General features: G+C 32.1%; 1 protein-coding gene across 6 annotated transcripts; it reads right to left on the bottom strand.

The window, feature by feature from the left end:
- Positions 1-1,031: 1,031 nt before the first annotated feature.
- On the bottom strand, positions 1,032-27,982 carry KFase (kynurenine formamidase). Of its 6 annotated transcripts, none has more exons than XM_089714346.1 (6): positions 24,197-24,321; positions 14,423-14,564; positions 13,700-13,841; positions 5,866-5,967; positions 2,778-2,991; positions 1,032-2,080 (listed from the first exon to the last, which is right to left on the bottom strand). In XM_089714346.1, the coding sequence occupies exons 2-6, from the start codon at positions 14,516-14,518 to the stop codon at positions 1,621-1,623; spliced, it is 1,014 nt and encodes a 337-aa protein (XP_089570472.1). In that variant the 5' UTR covers positions 14,519-14,564; positions 24,197-24,321; the 3' UTR covers positions 1,032-1,620. The 6 variants fall into 6 exon arrangements, with proteins under 6 accessions (XP_089570472.1, XP_089570473.1, XP_089570474.1 ...); XM_089714347.1 differs by having other exon boundaries at positions 14,423-14,578; positions 24,197-24,294; XM_089714348.1 differs by having other exon boundaries at positions 14,423-14,553; positions 24,199-24,277.

Here is a 27,982-nt window from a genome sequence, read left to right as displayed (position 1 = left end):
CCAGACTGGCCAGACAATGCGGCTTTTGTTGTTTGAAAGCGAGTAAGCGGAGGAGTGTGAAGATTCTGGTCTCATTAGCCTTAATGCTTCAATTACGTAGGTATCTATAACAGCGCTATGTTTGCCCTTATTTGTGGAAAATATTTGTGTGTAGGTATAGATACTCTCTCTTCTATTTATAACCTAATATTTTTTTAGAAATTACAGAGGTTTTTGCCGATTTTAAACAGGCGTTATTGTTATGTATTAACTGACGCAACGTTTGGAATATGTAGGTAATTTAACAACGAATACGGCCACGCTCGCTGTTACATGTAAAATCAAACAAGAAAATACTATAATATGTCTAATTTATCTATAAGTAGGTAACTACCTACCTAGTAACGTGTATTTTTACGTCTGAATTATTTATATTAACAGATAGGATACAGAATCATAGAGCATTTATGAGGAAAGACTTATGCGTGATTGTGTTCGAAACCTCGTGGGAGATTAAAGAAAAAATCTTATAGGTAGCTATATTTTTCGGTTTTGAATTAGATTAACACCTACTTATGATTTTATGAAAAAAAAAATAAAAAAACTCTTACGTTCCTATACAAATATGTGGGAAGACAAAGTGGGAGACAAGTTGGCATATCTTTGTATTGTGTTAGTTTTTTGCCTGTTGTAGCTTTCAGACGTCAATACCTTCAATGTCTGAAAAATACCTTTACGTAAAAATATAGGTACTTTGTCACTAAAAATACATCTACATATTATATTCGGTAACATTTTGTTTATGCTATGTCACTATGAACATTATTTGTAAAATGTAACCATATAGGTGTAGTAATGTGGACTTAAAAACTATGAAATAGTTTTTAATTTTTTTGGTACATAAAGCATAGACATTTTTTTGGATACCTAACTGTTTTTTTGTTGATTTTGTTTTAATTTTGAGTCTGTGTAAAAATATTGATGATATAAAGGAAGGTCTGTTTGTGTAAACTACTGCAGTAGGGTGAATAAAAACATGCTTACAGTTATAGAATATTATTTTATTCTTAATGTTTATCAATAAAATATAATATTTATTCTATAGGTAATAGTTATTGTCTATTATAAACATATTAGGTATTCATAAACTAAATATTAAAATACCTACACATGTATTCATCATATAAACATTTACATATACCTACGTAAAATATAGAATATCTACTTAATAATTGACTTTACAATATGAATTAATAATTAGGAACAATAACAATATTAACATTTAAATATCAAAGTTCAAAAATATGATGACAATATGATATGACGTATATAAATATAAATTTATAACAATATAATTGTATAGTATTAGAAAAGTACTTTACTGTAGGTACAAACATTTTATAATATTCAATACAACTGAACCACTCCTAGTAATTTTGTACCAGTTATTTTTTAACTTAAATTATTATTATCTAGCGATCCTATCATTCGAGCTTTATTCGAATTTCACGGCAGTAAGATGTATCAGTATAAAATGAATAACTCGATTGTAGCATAACTTCAGCTCTTGTATAAAAACAGACTATAAAATAAAGGACTTAGAATAAATGTACAATGAAGTAATAACAAGCGACAAACACTTTATAAATGTTTACGAACGTCGTGCACCATCAGATTCTTGAGATAATTGTCGTCGTTAGCGAAACACTCGACAATGTCGAAATGGTCCAAGTCATCTTTTATCTCTAAATACATATTTTGCATCAGACAACTGTTGTGTAGCAGTTCGAAGAACTCTCTCGATTGTTTTTTGAACGTGGGACTGTCGTTCTGGCCCGCTAATATGTATACTCTAGTTTTTCGGACTTGCAAGTGTGTGTAACAGTCAAATTGAGGGGATAGTGGTGCTGCCCATTCCCTGGGTAGTTGAACAGCCTCGTTGACAGAAGTGTGAACTAGCTCTCTTAAATCGTATACGCCGGAGACGAGGAAAGCTGCTTGTAAGCGCTGCGTTCCTGGTGTGTTGTCCAAGAAGTCAGCGTTTGATAACAACTTGGCGACGAGGTGAGCACCAGCCGAGTGACCAGCGAAGTATATTCCCCTGAAATGGAAAATTATGTCACTATTATAATGATCGTCAATAGGCGTTCAAAAAAAAAACTGGTTTAAATAATTACATTTTTTATTTATTTCAATACTTTATCATTATTGTATCATCATTAGGTACACCATAAAATTTTGTACACCATAATATTTTAATAGAATATTTTAATTCATTTATTGCGATATGATCGAATTAATCTCACTTATATTGCAGATTGAATTTTGCAATATTTTAAAATCATTTTCCTTCCGACCTTCATATCTTTAAAATATACTTAATTCTAATGGGATTGCAAATACTCAAGAGTATTATTATACTCGTGGGAACATCGCGATCGTACGGATGTGTCGACTATAATATGAAGAGAATATCGCATTTGTCAGATAATAATTAATTGTTAGGTAATTAATAACAAAAAATATAATAGTTTATGACGGGACTTATCTATACTAATATTATAAAGCTGAAGAGTTTGTTTGTTTGTTTGAACGCACTAATCTCGGGAACTACTGGTCCGATTTGAAAAATTCTTTCGGTGTTAGATAGCCCATTTATCGAGGAAGAATATTTCATCACGTTACGGGCAACAGGAGTGGAGCCACGGGGGTGAAACCGCGCGGAGCAGCTAGTTATATTATATACGTAGTCAAGCTGAAGCTGATGAAAGCTAGTGTAATGTAAATGTAAGAATTACCTAGAACCCATTTTCTCAGCGTATTCAAAGACAAATTTGGCTGCCTTTTCTATTTGATTGACGATTTCTGGCAGAGTGGCTGCAGGACAAAGATCATAGCCGACCACGATCGTCTTGATTCTGGAACGGTACAGTGGCAGGGCTGGGTATCGGGACACTTCCCGGGAGAGTTCTTGCCAATAACCCCCATGGACAAATACCAAGATTGGAGCATCTGAAAAGAAAAAAAAATTTTATTACCATTGCGCTAGTGGAGTTCAAGGAGGGTTATGTTATTCGTGTACGTACGAGTAGCTGTTTAAGTTTTCGATGAGTATAAAAATTGCCTGATACATAGAAGGAAAAAAGCTCTATTAAATGAGGAAGAAATAAATGCATAACTCTATAAAAGGCATTTAATTTATTAAAACGTTAAAGTAAAATGAAATCGTCTAAATTGATCTAGTGACTAGTCTGTTTAGACAATAGATTTTCCATATCTAATGTTTTAACATGGTAGTGGGAAGCTGTGAAATAGATATACAAGAAACTCTCCATTGATCAGTCTCGTTTATGTTATTACTATGCAATAATCTAATCTGAGCAATAAATATATTTTTTGATACGCTACTTTAGTGGGCTTAGATCTACAGAACTTCGCCACCTTAAATCTCGTGGGAGATGCGTCTATCATCGTTTACAATTCCAATCTTCGAGTTGCGAAGACAATCCCGAGGCATATACCCAGGACACATGTACAACTACTTTGAAAATGAAACAGTTGCTGTTTCAAGCTGACTTTAATATAATGTATTTAATAATAATAAATTTAATATAGTGAATTTACCAATGTCATTAACATATTGATGAATTTCATAATTTATTTGTCGAAAGTTAATAAACTTTTATCATTTTGTGGTCATCTTTCACGTTCCAATTACTGGCTTTGTTTGTTTTGCTCCATAATATTGTTTTAACAGACTGATTAAAATATATGATTAGCACTTTGTATTGTTTAAAACAATCGCGCGGTCGCGGAAGAATTCCAACCAATACCCGCGGCCCCATCATTAAAGCGGCTCGACGGAACACAGTGGGGTTTTAGTCGGTAAGAATCCGACATAACCCACGGCTCCTTCCCCGGGGGCAGTGGGTATCTTTGGAAGATTTTCCCACTATAAAAAAAAGGCCTGATGTATTTTATGTGCTGTGTTTTACGTCAAACAAACTTCAGTATTTAGAGATATTAATAAACACAAATATATTTCAAGTTTTATTTCAATCATATTTTATTGTGTTATAAGAAAAAGATGACATTTTTATCAAGCAGACTATATGAATGGTGGGTATGCATATTGCATATGCTTCGTTTTAAGTAGGTAACATTTGTGTAAGTGTTTAAGTTATTTAAATTAATACCTAATAAATAATTCCGTTTATCCATATACTGAAACTCGTTCAACAACTTTAAATAATTACTTCTGCGGTGTACAGTACCTGTCATGTAATTGGTCAAGTGATTTATGTAACTATGTATGTCCAATTATTGATACATAGTTACTTTTTATGCGGCTTGACGGAACACAGTGGGGTTTTGGTCGGTAGGAATCCGACATAACCCACGGCCCCTTCCCCGGAGGCCGTGGGTATCTATGCAAGATTTCCCCACTTAAAAAAAAAAAGGTGTAAATTACGCAAAATCGGTTATAATCGCCACTTGTATTTAAGTCCAATGCATTGATTATTCATAAATTCTATCTATATTATTCATATATTTTCGTAATGTTAAATGTTTTCAATAAGTAGGTATATTGTGCTCATTTAAGGTGGTCTGCGAGTCACGAACGATCTAAAAATACCCAACAACTTATGCGTATACCTACTCTTCTTTTTAAATGTAGGTAAGCAATGACATTTAAAATGCATAAAAAAATAAGAACAATTTCGACAACTCGTATACTAGGTATACGGAAGTATAAATTATATTAGGTATGGCGAAACGAATCGTCCAAATTTAATTCGAGGAATATATTTCTTCAGAAATAGACATGTTCATATTAATTTAATATTATCTAATATAACAACTTTGTTTATTTATTGTAAAAGCAGAGATCATGTTAGATAAAATTCAATTTTAAAGTCTAGAAAGCAATATCCAACCTACCGTTTATTATAACTTTAAGTATTATTAATAAGTTAATATCAAGTATCAACACAGAGACTAAAAATATACAAAACCGAGTAAGAAATAAAATTAAAATACGGCACTTTTAATTTAAGCATATTCCTGCTGTTGCATGTTTGCACAAACGCACACAACGGTTTGTTTTTCTAATTAAAGCGATCTCGTTGACTCCACCCTGTATATCTTACTGCATTTCAACTCGTCCTTGCTCCGCATTCTAACTGTGTTGTCTATCTTGTATAAATTCAGCTTTTGAAATACATATTGAATTATATTCTACAAATTTATGTCCACTGAACTAGCGAAGCGGAGAGCTAGGATTCTATTTGAATATATTGATGATTTTATTGTAGAGATTTGAAATGAAAATGCAATTGTGGGATAAGTGGAACGTTAACTATAAAATGAGTCCTCGGCTTACTTATACTTTTAAATGCGTTTATTATGCTACTTCTAGTGACGTTATAGCAAATTCGCAAATAATATTTAATATGTAAAGGGGGCACTGAAAAACAGCGATACCAATGTACTTGACATTGCGGCACAAACAAAACTGTCTCCTTTTTCTCAGGGTCAATTTATTTTTGTCTTGTTTTTCATCTTATGCTTATTTTTGAATTCATTTGCTTTGTCTGTGTTTTGTGCTGTCCCTGATGAATAAATGTTTATGTCATTCAAGTATACAATGTCAAGTATATTAAGGTAATCGTGAATTATGATTTAGAATAAATGATAAGCATTTTCGTAAAAGTTTTTCATTGAATGCGTGAATTTGATGACGCGTCTCTCCCTTGATTCTCTCGATTTTATATATTTACTGTTCTGTACTCTGCCTACTGCAACATTTTTTGTTAGCCACCAAGAACCGAAACCTTCCTTAGCTAAAACAAATCGGTGTAAATAAAGCATAACTCTGAAACATACCGTCTGGAAGGTCCGTTCCCAAAATATCCAATTTTTGTCCGGGAGTGGAGCCGTATTCAATTTCTAATTTATGTGGTATACTGTTGACAGCAGCCTCGCTCGCTGAAAATTAAACATAACGGTTATTTATTTGTCGTAATTACGAAGAAGATTTCGTATGATTGAGAGCAAGGAATCACGCTTTGAAGTCACCTTGATAACAAAAATGCGTGCTAAAATAATATTTAACAAAGAGTGAAACAAATTGGATTTCTATTTAAAATACTATGAGAAATATGCCTTTTCCTTATTAAATATTTAATTAATATTTTTGTATTACATAAAAAATGGTTAGAAGTTTATTTTTATTTTCTATGGAGGATAAAACCTTCCAAAATGATTATTAAACACTTGACCGTAATTTGAAGCTTACTTATTGAGAAGGCACCTAGCTTTTTCCCGCCTATTTTTCCCTCTCTTTCCGTTGTATGTATGCTATCTCTCTCGCACACCTCTCCACCAGGTGGCGGGGCGCACGATAATGTGCGGGCGCTGGATGTTTTTCATTGGCGTCTAGCTTCCGCCGCGAGAAGGTTGTCTACAAGACTACAACCTTGGTGCTATTAAGTATTAAGTATTGCTTAAAGCAAGTGCTAAAAGTGTTAAAAAGTGTATCCCGTCGGATCGGTACAGTGAGTTATTTTTACATCTATTCTAATAATATTTTACTTAAAAATGAGTAAAAATCTTTAAAGTCAACGGTATAATCGTTGGACTTTATTTAAAATGCTGAGGTTTTTAATGAATCCTTCAGCAATAGTTTATTTTTCAATATGCTTAAATACTTAATAGCATGAATAAATCCAAAGATATTTAAAATTAACGATACAACCGTTAAATTTTACTTGAAATAGTAACTTTTCTTTTGAAATATTTCATTATGCAATATGTACTAATTAATATTTGAATTTTTAATACTGTGAGTTAAGCTATTTTAACGGTGTTACCGTTCGGCTTTACTCGAATCGTTAATATTACTTTTGTGATTATTTGATATTACTAGATATATCAAATACCCTCTCTTGTATATAGATATTTTTAATATTTTATTTCATTTTTAATAATGTGTTTTTATTACAAGGTTACAAGTGAATTTTTCGTGGAAAAATTACAATTAATACTTAGTATGGATATGAGCCAACTCAAAGCTTTACAGGCATACAATCCATTGCTACGACTTTATTACATTGTCGTTATCGCTAGGAACGGTTCGGAATTCCTATCATAGTTTATTACTAAAAATTATCGAACGAGATGAGTCAGCTCCAAGAAGTCACGACATGTCAGAACATGTTGTGATATTATTTTATAAATCGTACGGGAGTTACCGCTCAACTGAATAATGATGGAATTCGCTCATGTATAGTAGATACGTACCATGAATGTTCCACACATTCAAAACTATCCGTAGTCTATACGTGTCCTTTTATGAGTATTATTCTGATCCGTTTTTATGTGAAAATAGACATATTACACACGGCTAATTTGATTGAAAATTACGTTTCCTATGTTCAAATGATGCAACTTTTTTGTTAAAACGAGTAAGTACCAAAATTTTACAATTAAATTCTTTGGTTTACTGAACTTGTGCTGAAAGGGTTATCGTATAATAATTATCGAGATACCTTAATATAAATTAGATTTAGATACATTTATTTCAAAGGATTTACAATTCACTTCTAACGTTTTAGAATGATATTATAAACTTGTACACCTTGACAAAAAGTAAAAAATTGCGGGTGAGTGGAGATTATTTTGTGCAATTAAATATAACGTCCTACGACGGTATGGTTGCGTTCGTAAGGAATGTTAACGGATATAAAGCAACTGTAATGCATGAACAAAAATAAATATGAATCGAAGTTCATTTTAAAATTTAGTGAATTGATTTGAATTATGAATTTATTAAATGTCGCTAATATTGGAAAATAAGTTAAAGGACCTTGTTAATTGCTATATTATTTAAATGATTATTTACTGCTAATTTTATATTAGCACTAAGGTGTATTCTTGCTCGAAGCAGAATACATAAATGTGGCCACTAGTCCTCGCAGGGGTTAGCCAGGTCAAATCCACCCTCGCAGGGTGTCTCTTAAGCATTTTTTGGCAGGCCCTACTTATTTCTAGTTACAAACATCCCTCGCGCAGCTGTCGCTCGCAGGGAAATGGTGCAAATATATATCGGCCCTCGCGGGGCTTTGATTACAACCGTCCCTCACGGAAAAGATGGTGCGAATATATATCAGCCCTCGCGGGGCTTTGATTACAACCGTCCCTCACGGAGAAATGGTGCAAGTATATATCAGCCCTCGCGGGGCTTTGATTACAACAGTACCTCACGGAGACATGGTGCAAATATATATCAGCCCTCGCGGGGCTTTGATTACAACAGTACCTCACGGAGACATGGTGCAAATATATATCAGCCTTCGCGGGGCTTTGATAACAACCGTCCCCACGGGGAAATGGTGCAAATATATATCAGCCCTCGCGGGGCTTTGATGGCGATTGGTGCAAATATACAAAGGATTGATCATTAAAATGATCATAGATATTTGCTTTCGTCAACGAGGACCCACGAAAGAAGTTTTGGATATGACCGTATCGGATCTTCACTCTTCTAAGGTAGGTAGAAAAAGGTTTTGAAATCTACTTCACAGTGGGCAGTATAGTAATATGACCTAATAAATACAATAAAGGTTAGAGACGTCAAATAATGGGCGCATGAAATTGATACTTCGTATCCTAAAAGTTTACGCTTCAGGAATCAGGAAACCACCATTGGTTTACCAATTATGGAAATTGGAATTGAACAAATCGTATTTACCAATGCAAAGCCTATTCACAACAAAGGAAGGCGAGTCGGATCAAATATCATCTCGCAGATGATTTGTGGCGGTGGTTTCGAGGATTGTCACCAAGCCTTGTGTCAACGGTATGTTTGGTATCGTAATTCAATGGCACTAGCCGACCAATTTTCATATAAAAACATCGGAAGAGATTTTTTAATCGCAAAGCGATTGAATGTAACAAATGACGATTGATTACGTATAGTTGACCTCTCATAGGCCTATTTTAGTTGCCCGGTCTTGTAGGCAATTTATTTGACTCGTTTTTTCAACCCATTTGACCTCATTATTGCACCCATGAGATTTTTCTTCGGGGCTCAAACAATAAATCGCTGAGGGATTAGGATAATCGTTTGTTAGACAAGTTTCTTGTCATCCCACCAGGATTATTATATTAAATAATAAAGTTATTCATATATACAACTATTAACGTAAAACGTTTAAGTTCTCAACGAATGCTGAGAATACTGACTGTTGAGTTACATAGGATAGAGGATAAATAACGGAAAGTCAATCTTTCCAAACAAAAGCCTCTTATTATTAGATATTACTTGGAACCCCTACCCTTAACGAGAAAGCTCTGCCAAATGACTTCTCATTTCTTTGCTTTGAGGGGGGGGGGGGCAATAAATGAAATGCAGTACAGACTATACGGCTTTTAAAATATAAGTCTGGTAAGCGAACTAAACTTTGCTGGTTTAGTTCTTGCTATATCGCTATCCGTGCCTGCTTTTCGTGTTTACGGGTGAATTAAGTTTATCAATAGTCATAAATGCAATGCTATACAGAGGATATACTGCATTTAAAACATGACAAAGTCTGGTAAGCGAACTAAACTTTGCTAGTTTAGTTCTTGCTATGTCGCTGTCCGTGGCTGCCTCGCGTGTTTACGGATGAATAAAGTAATGTCCTGTCTTCGCATCCACAGCTAACTGTCCTATACTGTCATAATCTTAACACAGATTCATTCGACATAGCTCCCCACGAGCTCAGTTCTTCATTTTTGCACTCGCACAACTGTGGGCAACACAAGAGCAATGCCTCCATTGGTAGCAGTTACAATCAAGGGCTAGCAAGGTAGGCTAGCCATATTACGGATGTTGGAACAACAGACTATATTTAGGGCAATTTTCTTTGTCCAGTGTAACGTTTAGACTGTCGTAGCATTCCTACGGAACAAAGATGGGATCAGATCTGCATCCTTAATGAAGTTAATCGAAAGGAGATACTTTCAGACGAGTATTCAAAATCCACCATATTCCTGAACATAATAATGCATAGTTAAGCTTATAATCTCTCTTGCCATTATCCTGCAGCAGAATTCCTTGGCGATAATTTGTTCTCGTTAGAACGAGCGAGGTTGTTACGATAATATGAGAAATCCTGTCAGTTAGAGACCTGAACGACGCGATAGAGTACCGCTATTTCAGTAGTAGTAACACCTAGAAGGGTGAAGGTATTCTGGAAAGCGGAACTGAAGGCCCGGTCAGCAGCACCAGCCACCTAATAGACAGTGTTCAGTGCTGCACCACTATAATCTGCAAAATGACTCTGACGGTATGAAAATGTGGAGTACATTTTCAAAATATCAAATGATATAGTTGGAATAAAAATCCTATTTGCCTCCGTCTACCCAAAAGACATACGGAGTAGCTAGTAGTAGTTGGTTGAATTAGAATAAAGTACCTATAGTTAAAATCATTTGTTACTGACTGGATAAATTTGGCTCTTTTCCTATGTGACGTTCATATAGCTGTTGACTGCCTAGTGTTATGCACAAACACTATTATTATAAATAAGTCACGTTATGTAGTCCCGAGGCTTTCGGTATATAAGTTCTGATGTAAATCATAATTATATCTTAAAACCGAATTGATTAAAAGTAACGTAATTGCAGTTTTGGGACACAGATAAGCTCCTTATCATTTTAGTCTCTTGAGTTCAGTATATTTGTTTCCAGTACAGAGTTTATGACCTATCAGTTTTAAATAAATAATTCATGCATTGTACTGAAAGTACTATCCATGTTTAGATTATGATTGGTGGCGTTGGCTCTAAACATTAATAGATACCGCACGGTTTGGTTGGATGTTAAAAATCTGTATTATAATTAAAACCCTTTACCTGTTTTGATATTTTATTGCCTTATTCAAGGGGTGACCTTTTAAATTTATTTCTGACCCCAAAAGTAAGGACCAAGGTCTCTTCTTGTCTGCTTGTAGCAGGTTGGGTTAAAACTGTGTGAGTTGAGACAGGTGGTAATTCTAAGTTAAGATGATACAATTGTGCTTCTGCAGAGTTCTAATTGAATAAATAAAGGTTTGAGTTTGAGGTATTTTTGCCTCGTCGGGATCAGCTGTTGCTTCATTTTGTAAGTAACATCTAAATGCGTAATTGAAAGTCGTTACTGGCGCTTTCGCAGATTTACGCTAAAGATAGTGGAAATTGTAGTAACTTTAACTTTTCAAGCCCAAAAGGTTAACTAAGGTACACTTGAACCAATCTCATAAGTTCTAATACTTTTAATCATTATGATTAACTTTTTGGTTCTTAGTATTTGATTAACTTTTCATCTGGGATTGTTAATATATTATATAATATAAAAATTTGTGTGATTTATTGGTAGGTATACTATCTGCACACCTTACTCTTTCAAATAAAGAAATAAGTAATTACTTATGTATTCAAATTCACATTGGCGTCCATATATTGTACACCAGGTGGGTAACAGACAGGTCTCAATAAGTAAGCTTCAAATTACGGTCAAGTGTTTAATAGCTGTGTTTTACCTGAAAATAAAACACATATTAAATACTTACCTATATTTGAAGCTTACACTTAACGTCCACCTGTTGTGGATTTCGACTCAATGAAAAACATCCAGCGCCCGCACATTATCGTGCGCCCCGCCACCTGGTGGAGAGGTGTGCGAGAGAGATAGCATACATACAACGGAAAGAGAGGGAAAAATAGGCGGGAAAAAGCTAGGTGCCTTCTCAATAAGTAAGCTTCAAATATAGGTAAGTATTTAATATGTGTTTTATTTTCAGGTAAAACACAGCTAATAACAAAGGAATTTGCAAAAAACCGAGCGACAAACCTTAAATCGTCCTTAAATCGGACTATATTCCCGGCTGGATACATGATACGACTACATACTTACATACATTTAAAAATAAACCGTAAGAAGATTAAGTTTACTTATAATTAATATGATGATAATAAAGTATCCATGTTTATATGTTTACATTAATAAAATAAAATAAAATAAAGGGACGTTACACGCAACTGGTAACTTGCTTTAAGGTCATAACAACAATCACACGTGTTTTCTACGCAGTTACACCTTTATACATGTTTTATAAAACGCAAATAAATGTGTGGGTTTGAGACCCTGTATATATATGATATGACAAAATTTCCAATTAAAATAAAGTTATAAAGTATATTTTGTATTTATTAAAATATGATTTAAATCTTAAAGGGATACCTCATGTACTTTTATTTACAATTTAATTTAATCGATACAGATACATATAAATGTATATTAATAACAGTTATATTTTATAAACACTTTATCTAGACAAAATTAAAATTATAAGAAACTTTCCCAAAATGTTTTTGTAGTATAAACCTAGCCTAGGTGAGTTTCAATATATTTGTATAACTAATATTTATCAATTGGTAGCAATGTTAATTTTCCATAGCAGTAGCAAACGTTATTTGTTTAAATTTACCAAGATAAGAGGAAAAATTATGTGAACCATTAATCCACATAAATAATTATAAAATAAATTTCTTTTAGTTCTAGTTCTCTTGAATCTAGATATTAAAGTAGTCTATAGGTACTAGAATTTATAATAAAAGAAGGACACGAATTAAGAAAATAAATATCGATCACAAATGTAGGTAATGATCACAAGATTACATTTGAATTGAAAGCATTACATTTTCTTTAAAGCGTTATTTTAGTTTATTTTCACTTTAAACGATATAATGCAAGGCAGGAATAATGAAATGTTGATAAGGATATTATATCGGCGTTTTTTGTCTTGTGTAGTAACGGCTTAAAATATTTAATTTAGACGTGAAGTAGCATGACAAATGAGCCATAAATGGATATTGTTTTTAATTTCTTTGAAACGGTTCAAATGTGATGATTAGACTCAGACTTTTTTATTTATGATTTTATGTTATATGTACCTACTATAGATGTTTGTAGAGGATATAATATTTTTGCATTACACCCTAAAAAAGTTGTCGTTTCTTAGTAAAAGCTGTAAATAGAATTGGAAATTCGATACCCATAATGGCCCAATTATGCCAAATTTATCTTTTCAAATGACTACCTACGTCATGTCATTCAGTACAACAAAGAAGGATGTAACGAGTTAAAACTCAAGTCTTAACTAGGTACTTCCCCCTTTCTTGATTCTACTATTGCTCAATATTCCTTTGATAATTTCGGTCGATAAGAGCGATTCGTATAAGAATATGTATATTCGTAAATATTAAATTATCGAAGTTTTATCATTGTTTTAAGTCGATGGAATCCGGAATAAATTTTAAGATATATGTAGAGACTTTAAGACTTTTTAAGATAATTATAGAGACTACAGAGATATACCTATATGTATAAAAAGAAGAAAAAAACAGATTGGACATTTCATTTTATGTTATTGCCGTTGTCTAGAACAAGACCATGTTTATACATATTGTTATCAAAGGTTCTATAGGTTATAAAAATCTGGTGACAAATGTTTTTATTATTGGATGTAGAGCATTTTGTATATTAAGTAATAAGATAACAATGTTATCATTTAAAAATGTTTCTCTTTCGTATTCGTAATTTCTGCAATTATGCGAATATCAGTGTAAGTCCATACTGTAGGTATATTAGTCTATTTTCTGGTTATAATTATTGATTTAAAAACAATATAACCTACCGGCTGTTACAAAGGCCACGTGATGCTGCAGCACCTCTTGTGCTGTATTAAATCTTGTTGACCATCTGCTTGGGGAATACTGCTTCTCGAGATCCATATCTTCGATAATAAGAGCCATTTTATCAGACTTTACACGTGGTACCTAGAAATTAACATGAGTAAATTAATAGATGATAGTGTACGGAAAACTATATCAAAATATACTAAATTATGTACTGATTAGCTTTGTTTCCCCATTAATCAGATAGTATAGGAACAGACTATTTTATTGATCAAAAGCGATAGGTACTTTGTTACAAGATTATCTCTAATTTGAACTGCAATATATTGCTATTAAATTACATTTTAACATGGGTTTTTCTATATTTAGGTACGCAAAAGGTGTGTAGGTATTTCGTTCATGAGAGATTTTAAATATCTATGGCAATATCTATAATAATTAATAGCCATAATAGGTACATACATTTAGCTACCTACATTTGACAGGTATAAGAAATGTTAATTGTTTATCCCATGGGTAAGTCATAAGTCATAACATTGTTTCCGTTTTGCGATTGAACGTAATATAATATGTATATCGTAATAGATTATAGAACGTAATACAGAAGTGACGACACAAACCGAGTATCACAAAAAAAAATAAGTTAAAAAGATTACGGTTCTAAATCTTTATCTAAAATAAGGCTCTTTCAATTTAATTAGATTTTTGAATATATTCCAGACCTTTTTATTTTTTTGTGTCGGCGCTATTTTCTGTCTCGTTGTAATCCACTTGAATACGGTTTTTATTATTGAAAACAATTTATTTTGTCTCTTCATTTTGCACTCAAAATTCCTTAACGTTATAAACTTGGCTAAAACACGACTGAAGTAATAACACTAATTTTATGAAGATAATGTATCTATAGATAGTGTTATATCATTTGCAAAATACATACATAACTCTTACTACATTTGTTTAGAATTTACGGGATTATCTTATGAGCGATAACCGTTGTTATATGGCACGCACACAGCTAAACAAAAGATGAGACTTTGATTTTATATGTCGCGAATAAGCGAAAACTTGTTGCGTAAAAAGGTACACAATGCAAGTGCTTCGTAGGCCATTATCGAAATATGACACGCAAATTTCATACCGCAGAACACTCCAACCAGATTATTTTATTTATTTTTAATTTTTAACAGAAAGTTTTTTTTTATTATTGGCTGGTGGGAACGATGAAGATATTTATTGATATTTCACGCCATCATCACAGTTATTACCTATATTATTTTAAAAGCTATGGAACAAGCAAAGTCATATTGTTAACCTGATTAATAACCTCAGCTCGTGTTAAAAGTAATAAGATGATAGCAGATAGCATACAACCAGCGTAATGTAAAATATATTACATCAGTAAATTAAATTTAATGGTTTAATGCTTATTATAAAACAATCAGAATGTAACACAAAAGGCTATCGTTCAATTTATAGTGGTCATGTTAAAGTCACTTCTGTAACTATGACAATCGCTTAATAATTTACAGTGTGTTATCAGGTTGTTGACCTACATTGATATTCTATTTATACTTCATGTAAACATCGTAGATTGACGAAATATTTCAGCACTTTTACCCAAATACAATTTCAGCACCTAACACAAAGCTTTTATGCTTGATTATGTATGTGTAATCTGTAATCTGTTAAAATGACGTGTTTTATTGAGTTGAGATATCTTAAAATAATTATGACCTATTCAAACAAAGAGAAGTAAATGTAATTTACGACAATGATTACGGAAATATCTTATTCACATTCATTTTGTTTTAAATTCAAAAGACGACATTCTTATGTAAGTATGTCTTTTTATTGTTGTTTAGGTGGAAGAGGCAGACATTAATCGTAAATTAAATAATTTTACCATTAAACAAGATAACTATATAATGTAATCCTTGTCCGTGATATAAATACAAGTTACAACAATGGACAACTATTGATATAGTATGCATATAATATTATGATATTTTTAATTGATGTATCCCTATATGACATTAATGATCTTATACAAGTTGTATTGTATCCTGCAATTAATTTCATATCAATACAAATATAGTAAAGCTGTATTATAGATAGTATCGTAAATAATATAGTTACTTATATTATTATAGTGTATAGTATTGTGTGATATTTTAATTATATTCGATGTTCTGAAGTGCGAAATCATGAAATAAACTAAGAAAATTGTGGCCAATAAACTAAAATAATTATTGTTGATGTTAAGGATTACACAGAACATTTAATAGACAAAAGACAAGACAGGATTCAAATTCGTTTATATTAATTAAACTTTAAGGTACTACACAGGGATTGAATCCCACGGGGATTACCATTACGTTACATTGATCGAATTTACAATTTCATCTCAAAAGCCTCTTTAATTGTCGATGAAATCTTTGGAAATACCGTTTACCGGGTATCGAGGGATTCGCGCTATTGACCTATTTCCACAAAAAAGCTTCAGAGCGTTAGGAGATTACACCGATTTTCGCGACCTATTCAAATTGGCGCGAGAATTTTGCCGAATCATACATTTCTATTTTACGGAAGATAACAACGGAAATTATTAAAGACTAGCGGTCCGCCCCGGCTTCGCCCGGTACATATTTCGCAATAAAAGGTAGCCTATGTTCTTTCACAGGGTCTTAAGATTATCTGTGCCAAATTTCATCAAAATCGGTCCAGTAGTTTATGCGTGAAAACCATACATACATACAAACCTTTCCTCTTTATAATATTAGTATAGATTTAAATTGTCTTTGCTTATACTATTTAATAGGTACCGTATTATATGAATGACAAATATTTAACCAATCTTTCTAATTTGGTTTTGTGCTTTAGGTTCATAGAATAATATATTAAAACATATATTGCGAGCTTATTAAGAAGGAATTACCAGGTCAATGTTGACTAGTCTCTAGAGTTTGTTTATACAAAATTAATTATTATTTTAAAATGTTGTTGAACATTAAACTGGTCTATCCGTAAATGCAACACAACAATGTAACAGAGGTAATTTTGCAGGAAACTCAATACTAGGCAGCTATAAACGACTTTACTTTTTCTTTTTGTATATAAATCTTTTATATCTCAGTATTAACTTCATATATGCAATTGTATTCTTAATCATCTTATTTGATTAACAATATCAAACACGAGAAAATACAATATCAAACAATTTATAATATGTGCGTCTGAAATAAGTCATTGTTCTTGCATGGAGTACAAATTATATGTATTTATTGCTATATGAATAGGATTAAACCTGTGCTTACCTTTATTATATTATATACAGGTAAAACATGTATGATGATCGCAACAGTGTATGTAACATAGATATTGTAAAACGTGACGAGCACCTTATACAGTAAATATTTTATTAGATCGAGAATATACTATAAGATGCATCCCACTAATGATATCAATTCATGTTAATCTTAAATATCATAAGGGCACCTCGTTAGCCGCTAACCATTTGTTATGAAATCATTAGTCAGTATCGACTATATTTTTAGATCATATTTAGCGTTATATTAGATATCTACTATTTAGATAATGTTATAAATCTTGTAGTCACGAGTGGGCCATAATTGTTTACTTGCACAGTTACGATACATACAATATGAGACTGTCTGGACCAGGCTTGAATACTAAAACAAATTGCTTACTAAAAATTCGAATAAGACGGCAGTAAATATGCAGAAAGTTTATACAGGGTGTCCCAAAAAGTAGTGATGAACGGAAGCTGGGAGGTAGAGGACCTAGAGAGCTATCTGAATCACCCCCATGTATGTTATGCGATTTTTCGTATTTTCGGAGTTATGACATTTTTTTCAATTTTTCATCTATCGCTGAGTACGATGAGATTTTTATTTATGGTGACGTGACTTATTGCGCTAGATGCTTGATTTTTTTTTGTGTGGTAAGCTGAAAGATAGGCCAATTCAGTATGGTAACATTTACTATCGTTAGATCTTCGAATGGAATAAAAAAAGAATTAAATGCCAAGAAAGATAAAATTACCCAGTATGTTCACAACTTCAAGGGCCCATAAAAAAATAAAATCACATAAAAAAAGTTTTCCATTTGGCTTTTAAAAACTCGCTCTATCTATCAGGTAGCTACCCTAAAAATTTCATTTTATTATTCAGAAGGCTTCAATCGAAAAATTGAAATCTAAATGTGGTAAGTGCAAAAATTTTATTAACATGATGATCATTAAAACCAAATTAAAACCCATAAATAGGTGTTTAATTACCAGAAATTTTTAAAATAACCCCGCTGTTGCTCAATGCAAGTGCGACATCACCGTAAAAAGTTGTCTTTTAAATGTCTGAATGCCCTTTTATCATTTTTAATGGTTTCTTCTGCTACTATGAATTTCCGGGTTATTTCGTCCAAATTGTAGCATTCTCTCAAGTAGCCGAGGTCTTTTTAGTATCCCCATTGAAACAAATCAATGGGGTTTAGGTCGAGGGACCGTGCAGGCCAGGCTTTAAGGCAGGCGTCACCAGCGCATGCGCAGGCTGCAACGACCAATCCATCTTTCAGGGTATCTTTGCCCTTTAGCCTGGCCTCGACGGTCCCCGGACATAAACCCTATTGATTTTTTTCCGTGGGGATACTACAAAGACGAGAGACTGCCACAATTTGAACGAAATAACCTGGAAATTCATAGTAGCAGAAGAAACCATTAAAAATGATAAAAGGGCATTCAGACATTTAAAAGACAACTTTTTACGGTGATGTCGCACTTGCACTGAGCAATAGCGGGGTCATTTTAAAAATTTCTGGTAATTAAACACCTTGTTATTGGTTTTAATTTGTTTTTATTAATCATCATGTTAATTCAATTTTTGCACTTACCTCATTTAGATTTCAATTTTTCGATTGAAGCCTTCTAAATAATAAAATGAAATTTTCAGGGTAGCTACCTGATAGATAGAGCAAGTTTTTAAAAGCCAAATGGAAAACTTTTTTTATGTGATTTTATTTTTTTACGGGCCCTTGAAGTGGAGAACATACTGGGTAATTTTATCTTTCTTGGCATTTTAATTCTTTTTTTTATTCCATTCAAAGATCTAACGATAGTAAATGTTACCATACTGAATTGGCCTATCTTTCAGCTTAGCACACAAAAAAAATCAAGCACCTGCCGCAATAATTGACGTCACCATGAGTGAAAATATCACCGTACTCGGCGATAGGTGAAAAATTGAAAAAAACGTCATAACTCCGAAAATACGAAAAATCGCATAACATACATGGGGGTGATTCGGATAGCCCTTTAGGTCCTCTACCTCCCAGCTTCCGTTCATCACTACTTTTTGGGACACCCTGTATAGGTATTGTATAAAAATATGATACTTAATAATAAAAGATAAATAATAATACATATTTTTTTATCTGGGCATGTGCTGCAGATGTTACATAAAATTATTAAATTATCATTAAGAAATACGTGATGCCCATGCCAGATTTCAATATGATAACCTACAGTCAATCATTATTAACAGCAAAAGCTGGTTCGAGCAGTGACAGCACGCTAATAAGTCATTTATTATCAAACTAATTTAATGTGTCCATTTGATGTTTACTTAATTATCAGTAATTATGCAAAACAGTTTAATTTATTATCGTTTAAGCACATAAATAATAGGCAAATATATCTGATCTTTGATGCAGTTATTTTTTGTAAGATTGATAGTTTACTGACAACATAACTCTTATCTATGCCATAAACTTTGGTATAACAATATGTTAAATTCTTTAGTTCTCTAATCTCTTAAATAATTCGTTATCTCCACACATATAAAGGATGTAAAACTTAAAAGATGTCATGTTTTATTTTCTGAATAGGTACACGATGATAAAGGTATAGACAGACGGAGGTAGAAAATTCTGCCTCTGCATTTGTTTATTTATATTTACATTTTACGCTACTTAACCTTCTATCAATTTAAATGCTCTCTTATTCTCAAGACTGGAGAGCTAATTAATAAAACTTTAACCGTATTAAGCCTTATTTTGGTTTTCTCAACAATTTCATCATTTATTTTACGGAAAGCCAGTAAGACATTTACTAATAGAGAGGCTTTAAAGCTCTGTCTACGCAGGTGTGGCTAGATAACAGATGAGCTTTCACAGAACACATCTGCAGATAACTTGTAGGTAAATTTGTTTAACCATACTAACTAAATTAATTATTTGGACAACTAATTTTTATGGAGGATTAGTTTAAGAATTCGATTATCTTGAACAGATAAACGAATTTTATGTTGTGTATAATATGTTGATGTCACTGTAAGATTATTAAAGATAAGCTTCGTTATAACAGTGCGTTGAATTGTAAATAGTTTGGTTCAGTTAATAATCTTTCGACAGTTTACGATCTCTTGTAAAAGATTATTATAATCGAATGGTATTTACAATCTTATGTGACATACTCGTATAGAAAACTTAATTTACGTAAGAGTAAAAGCTTGGTAAAATACCTATACTATCCATGTAATATAATGTCTTCCTTAATCAAAGGGGAAATTCGATTTAAACTTATAAAAACGTTGTCTTCGTTTAAAGTACCTACTGAATTAAGTTCATATCGTGTCTTGATAATTCGCATCAGTTTTATAAAGACAATTTAACTTTTAACAATTATAAGTGTTGTATTTTTCATTTTAAACAATTTTCATTTTGTACGACATATCTAGCCTATAAGGCGTATTTTAATAAAAGCTAGCTTAAAATTACATAGGTCGCTACTTTCATAGTCTGATGGAAATTGGAACAGAAATTGGAACTGGAATTGTAGAATGTGAAATGTAATGATAATGAAAATAATAAATGAAATTTTGATTTATAATTAAGTGACATAATTTGCATGCTGTTAATAACGGCTGAACATGATGGAACTCAATTGTTAACATCTATGTATTTGAATTTTGAATTTGACACATCAGAAGGAATATTAAGCTCTCAACATGAACCTAATTTACGAGGGAATAGAGTAAAATGATACGATTGTTTTATTCATTTATATACCTGCATTTTTAAATGTAGGTTATTAACTAGAAATGATTCCCATTAGGAAATATTATCACCTATAATAGAAATGACCTTCACGCATTCTACAGCTGAATCAACTAGCAATATTCTATTTAGATAATTTAAGTTAATTGTCAGTTTTCGGTAATAGTATTGATTATCACTTTCTAAGTTATCGACTTTACGAACATGAATTTTTATCGCTAAATAAGTGCTATTATAGTGTGAATTTTATGAAAACAGCAAGCGATATTTTTTATCGTGTTTTTGGCTTGACATTTGGCTGCTCCAAATACTTCATAAATTCTTCAGGACTTGTGTTATTTGGGATGAAATTATTTTATAAACTAGATAATACCACAGATCATGTAATAGGTACTAGACATACTAGATAATACCTACTATGATACTCAGCAGAATGAGCAGTGGTGTTACAAACAACAAGCACACTGCACAATCATAGTCGTGTAGGTACTACATATATACATAAATATTCATATAGGTATGACTTAGTTACCTTTAACTATGCATTATTTCTTCTAAAGAAAAACTGTACTTTAATTAAAACTTTAAATGTTTCACACACAAATAACGTAACGACGTAGTACGTACGTAGAACGTACGTACGTAGGACGTAAATTCTGATATAAAATTTATGTGCAAAAACTGGGTACAAATTACTTGTTGTAACTCAATAAGTAAGTGGATTATTGGATCCGCTTCACTACACAAAAAAAACGATACTTATATAAAATTACGCGTTATTGTATACTACAGGTAGAGTCAGCCTTGATGTGTTAAAAGGCGGAAATTCATGAACTACATATTAGGTTTTTTCAGGGATCATTTGAACATTGGAGCGGAAACAATTAATGATATCAATGGTTAATTTCAGATCTTAATGAAAACATTTATTGAAATTAATACTTATAACCTCCTCCTTTTTTTGATATTGGTTAAAAATATACCTACTCGCATGAAGATTAACTTACCTATAGCACTAATATTGTAATACCTAATACTATAAATCGCAACACCTTATAAACTATAAAGTTTGTAATCATGCCTAAATTTCATTTTTCTTTTAAATGTTCATGTATCCATTTACGAACTACACACATATTGGTAGCTGTAGTAGCTACATAGCTATTAAGTTTCCATTCATAGCTTTTGGCACGGAAACCTTAAAATACCTCATTAAAAATCTTTAACTTTAAACTATACGACCTACTTCATTATACAACTATTTAAAATATTATATTTAAATTCTCAGTTTGGCAATCGAGGTTAGCGTTCTTTATATAGAACTTGTCAAGCAAGAACTGCATTTTACTAGAAATAAGTTCAATATGAGTATTTATTTCATCTTATTGACTGCGTGCGATACGTTATATGCTTGTCTCTATGTCACTACATAGTATAAAACAAAGTCGCTTTCTCTGTCCCTATATCCTTATGTACCTATGCTTAATTCTTTAAAACTACGCAACGGATTTTGATGCGGTTTTTTTTAATAGATAGAGTGATTCAAGAGGAAGGTTTTAGTGCATAATTTATTAGGTTCTAGACAACGCGGGTGAAGCCGCGGGCGGAAAGCTAGTTATTAATATGAAAATTGAACTAAAATTGTATATTTATTTTTGTTGGTGGTTGGTTTTTATTTTTTCTTTAATCTCTAGGAGAGACATACCTGTATAATAACTATAAAACTCTGATAATGCATTGTGATGGGTCTATTGTTTAATAATATTGTAAATTCTACCTTTCCGCGAGGAGGTATTTATTTTTTATTTCACTTGTTATTGATTACCTTAACAAATAAATAATAAGTTCCCCTAAAGATTCAACCAATCAGATATGAATGTATTTTGCATACGATATTCCTATAAATAAAGTCTATTAATTAAACCGATTTCAATTCATTTTTCAATTGTGGTTTGGACCGCATTTATCGACTTGACGTTTGAAGAACTTTCTGTGGTTATTGATAAAACGACGATTTATACGTTGCGGTTTAAATTATAATAACTGTACTTAATGTTAAAACGTCTTTCCACATTGAAATGTTCAAAATTATTAATAGTATTTAACGTAGGAAATCTGTCATTGGTAAAATATCTTAACCCTAGAACCACAACATTGGGTCATGGGTGACCCCACGCACACGTATTTTTATTTTAATTTAGCGAGTTTTGCACCTACAACATTGTGCATCTAGGTACCTTCCGTAATTGGTAATCAGTGGCCCGTGACGCATGGCGGGGTGCCCACGCCCATTAGGTTCGGAGATATAGCAGTTTGGGGTCACCCGCGACCCGTGTTGTGGTTATCGAAACTATTTTTTTGTGATTATTTTTGTGTGATTTCACGAATAGTCTTTCAATATGGCCTCAACGTCACGAGCTCTTGAAAGTAATGAAATTGAGCAACTTTTGGAGGAATATGAAGGTGAAACCTCCAGTTTTTCGGACGAAGATGGATCTGAAACTGCAGAAAATGAACACTCCGATGAAGATGATTTGTTTGATGTTGAATCTGGATCAGATGATGATGATGTTCTTCTGTCTGATTTCTGTATGGGCAAAAATGGTTATACTTGACGAAGAACTCCGTTCACTGTTCCTAATACACGCACTGCAAGTAGAAAGATCGTGATAAATCAACCTGGGCCTAAAGGTATCGCACGCGACGCAAAAACCGAGTTAGAAGCGTGGAAGCTATTTTTTCCAGACTAAATATTGGATATTATTGTGATGCATACCAATGCACAAATTGACAGACTTTCTGAAACCATAAAAGAAAGTCATTCTAAGACAACAGTAAGAAAAACACGAAGGTGGCCGCTAAGATTTTTCTACGGCATGCTTAATGCTGGAGGTGTAAATTCCTATGTAATACTCAAGGCAAACATTCGCAAGAGTAAACTGAAAAGGAACTACTTTCTAAGAAACCTAATCCTTCAATTAGTACAGCCCTACGTGAAACGCTGCCTTGATGAGGTCAAAAATTTGCCCCAATTTCTTAAAGTGATAATGCTTCATGTTTTGGGAGTAGATGACTAAAACAGTGCTCAGGTAGCCCAAGCTCGATCAACTTCAAGTTCCCACTGCTATTTATGCACTAGAGCCAAAGATAGGAAGGGCAGAGAGAAATGTGTAAAGTGCTCCAAAAAAATATGTGCATAACACAGGTTACCTATTTGTCACTATTGTATCTAGATTTTCAGATTTGTACTAATTTTTTTTCCCTTAAACATTCCATTAATATCCAAAAAACCTTGTAATAATTGTTTAAATTTATTAAAGTTTAATATTTTGTAAGTAATCATTTTTTTATTTTGGGGTCACCCAGGACCCATGTTGTGGTTCATTTAATTAAATTTGGATGTTGTAGTTCTAGGGTTAAATTATTACACTTGATAGTTTTACACGCGTATTACGGCATACTGACACACACGATATAATACAAAATAAAATACGATCGCGCGTCAACGCATCATGCGCGTAACTAATGCGTCAAGATAGTCCCCCAATAAACATATGAAGGGGGGGTCAATCAAATATTTAAATCACTTTATATCTTGTTAACAGAGTATACAATCAATCAAATTGTTACGTTACAATGTATGTTACTAATAAAAAAGCCATATCTTATTATTTTTTTATTGGTCAATAGAGAGAACTATAGATAATTTCTAGTCAATTTAATAATTTTGAAGACGTATTTTTACCGTTTGTTTGTTCGAAAGGTACCACTTTATTATCAATTACTACTCCATTACTGTAATTGAGTTTAATTTAAATTACTCGAAATTAATTTAAGTTCATTATATTTAATTTACTTTGCGCGGTCAGTTACCAATTAAAGATTCGATTAATGAATCGTCTATATCGATCCTGCGATCATTTATCCTGGGTCCTGACCTCTTATCTCTAATCATCCAATGAACGAGTTTCTGTGGGCGTGTATGTTGCATACCATAAGGTGACACATATTATGTTAAAGAAAGCGAATACCTATTAAAACTACTTAATATCTCGTTGTATATGTTTTCAATAAGAAGCGATAACTTTATCACTACATAAGTACATAGTATAAAACAAAGTCGCTTTCTCTGTCCCTATGTCCCATCTTTAAAACTACGCAACGGATTTTGATGCGGTTTTTTTTAATAGATAGATTGATTCAAGAGGAAGGTTTTAGTATATAATTTATTATGTTTTAGACAAAGCGGGCGAAGCCGCGGGCGGAAAGCTAGTAATTAATACGAGATAGTAAGTAAGGCCTTTTTAATACCGACCTTTTTATTTTTATTTTTTTTTAAACCGAAAGAAAAAAATACGATAGGAATTAACTAATTACTTTTGTAAAATGAGATGATATTCTACCTATGATAGTTTTACGTATCCGAAAGGTAGGTATATCATATACCAATCGGCTGATACAATATTAAACTAGGTCAAAATAAAAATAAACAGTCTCTACCATATTACATTTTTAATAATTCATTTTTATACTTTCTCTTGCACATAAAATAAATATTATTTCAATTTAACTCGGCATAATTATGTATTGCCTCATTATTCTATAATTATTAATTACAGTTTACTGAAAAACATCGAAACACCAATTACCAGATTTGCAAACAAGGTGAAGGGCCTCAATCTTAAAATAAACGAAAATACCGGTTCAATTCCATATCGAATTTATAAATACAATAAAATAGTTTTAAATTTACAACATGATTACTCTACTTTTAGGTACATTCAAGGTTCTTGGTTCCATTACGATATAAAAGGAACTTGTTTTAACAGTTTGCATGTGTGTACCTACTCTGTGGTTAATAACCACATAGTAAGTAGTAGAATGTAAGATCATTGTAGTGTTTGTTTTAATTTGCTAGAAGGAGCTTTTACGCACTGACAATAAGTGCCGAAAGTTCAATGTAATAAATCTTTACAAGTAATTTGAAAATTTAATCACCAAGAAGGGGAAATTAATTCAAATCCTATTAAAACGTTTAAAATGCTAACATAAAACAGCCTGAAGATGATAAGTATTTTGTTATACTTGTAGATTTAATAGAAATGTTATTTATAATTTAAAACATTTTGGCTACTGTGAAATATTATGTGTATCTTTGTCAAGAAACGTATACATATACGTAGATTACGTAATAATATAACGAATAAGTAAGAAAGTATCGTATTCTGATACTTTCTTCAAACACTGACTTAAATTTTAAAATAAACTAGCGGTCCGCCCCGGCTTCGCCCGTGGTACCTACATGTTTAAACTATCCTATCTCTCAAGTTGGATCGAACTGCACATGGTGTGCGAATTTTATTATATTCGGTTAAGTGGTTTAGGAGTCCATTGAGGACAAACATTGTGACACGAGATTTATATATATATTAAAAGATAACAAACCTATAGATATTTGCTTTCTGTTGATTTACAAATATTCAATTCGTTTTAACAATAGATTTCTAGGATAATCGTTTGCCAGTGATAATTATTACTATATTTGACATTGGTTTACCATTCCGTGATCCTAAGAAAGGTAATACTTATGATAATTGCTTGAATTTTGTAATTAAAATTAAAAGCATAATTCCAATACAAACAATTATTTCAACGGGTAAAGAGTTAAAATGGAACAACATACAGTAGCACCTGTATATCCACGAGGTGAACTCACGGCTTCTGTGAGAATTGAGATGTGCTAATGGGTCATTGACCGATCTTATAATACGATTACTACACGTATCGAACACAGTAACAATATTACATTGTTCTTAAATAGTATCTACTGCTATTTTTATTTTAATTATAAATTATGAGAAGTAAATGATTAAACATATGCCTACCTTAGTGGTTGGATGCACTCTGCAATATTACACGGCCTAAAAAGTATAAATTCTATCTAGTAGGCGATATTTTAAACAATAACATAATAACGACTAGCTAATGATATTTTGAACGGAATTTTTTCGGTTTGTTTTCTGTAGGCGATGCAGATGTAGCAATACGTATTAAAGAGGTTGCGCAGTTTAAAACTAGACGTTGAAATACAAAAATACTTAGTACTCTAGTGAGATTAACTTCTCCGATTAAAAGTTATTATCGAAAAAGGTAACCTCAAGTCTCTTATTACCTAGGTCCTAATTCCATCTTCTACGAAAATGTGCAGTTTCTGTTGATACTTGCGATTTATTATTGAGAAATTATTGTAATTGCTTAATGCATATTTATAGTCCAATCGATATCAGATAATTTTTCTTCGATTGATACCTAGATTGATATTTTCATTGTTTTGACCTAATTTCCGACCGCACTTTAAAATGCTAGTAAAGCAAAGAACTCACTGTAAATATAATATATTTATATTTTATGTTTCTTTTATTCTATCTTTTTATAGAACTAATATTTATTAATTATATCAAAAGAGACCTTCAAGATTTACAGACATTTAAATACCTTTACGATTTATAATAATTAATGTTTAAATGTCACTTGATCATCGTTCACCACCAAAATTATATCTCAACTCATTTATGTAGGTACACATTATTATTACATACAATAGTAAATCATAATTATATACATTCAGTTATACCACAGAATTCATAACTGAAACTGACCCAGCCAATGTCAGTTATTTTTATAGTTAAATTTTGCGTGAAAATATTGATTAATATTTTGTTAAGATTTAATGCTACGAATAATATTGACTTATTTATTGAAATTTATAAATGATAGGTTTATTGTGAAAGTTTACAAATAAAGATTGTGATAACGGTGTGCAAAGTGGAATAACGCAATGATATCAACCTACATAATTTAAAGATAAAATATCTTTGAGAATCAAAAAGCAAAATTATACTATTTCTTTATAATTTAACAATCGTTTATAAATAGCAACTTATTTTCAGGATACCTAAATGTGTCAATTTAAAAATAGACAACTATTTTTGCAATTCGCATTCTGTAAGAACATAAAAAAATTGAAAAGGTACTCACTTTTTAGAGGATCCGTAGGTATCAAATGTAAACAATTAAAGTTGAGTTAGGAATGTTTGTAAACAAGCGGTTTGACTAGATGCGTGGACGCATGCACGTTGACCGGTTGCACTCGAGATTATGAATAAACGAGGAATGTGAACCAACTACACGCATATACTGACAGTTGCTGTGAG

Source organism: Colias philodice, chromosome 3 (assembly GCF_061535455.1).
Source record: "Colias philodice isolate Cphi_HAF_F1 chromosome 3, ilColPhil1 Martin Lab GWU primary, whole genome shotgun sequence".
NCBI lineage: Eukaryota > Metazoa > Arthropoda > Insecta > Lepidoptera > Pieridae > Colias > Colias philodice.
This window is presented reverse-complemented; position numbering and strand designations above follow the sequence as displayed.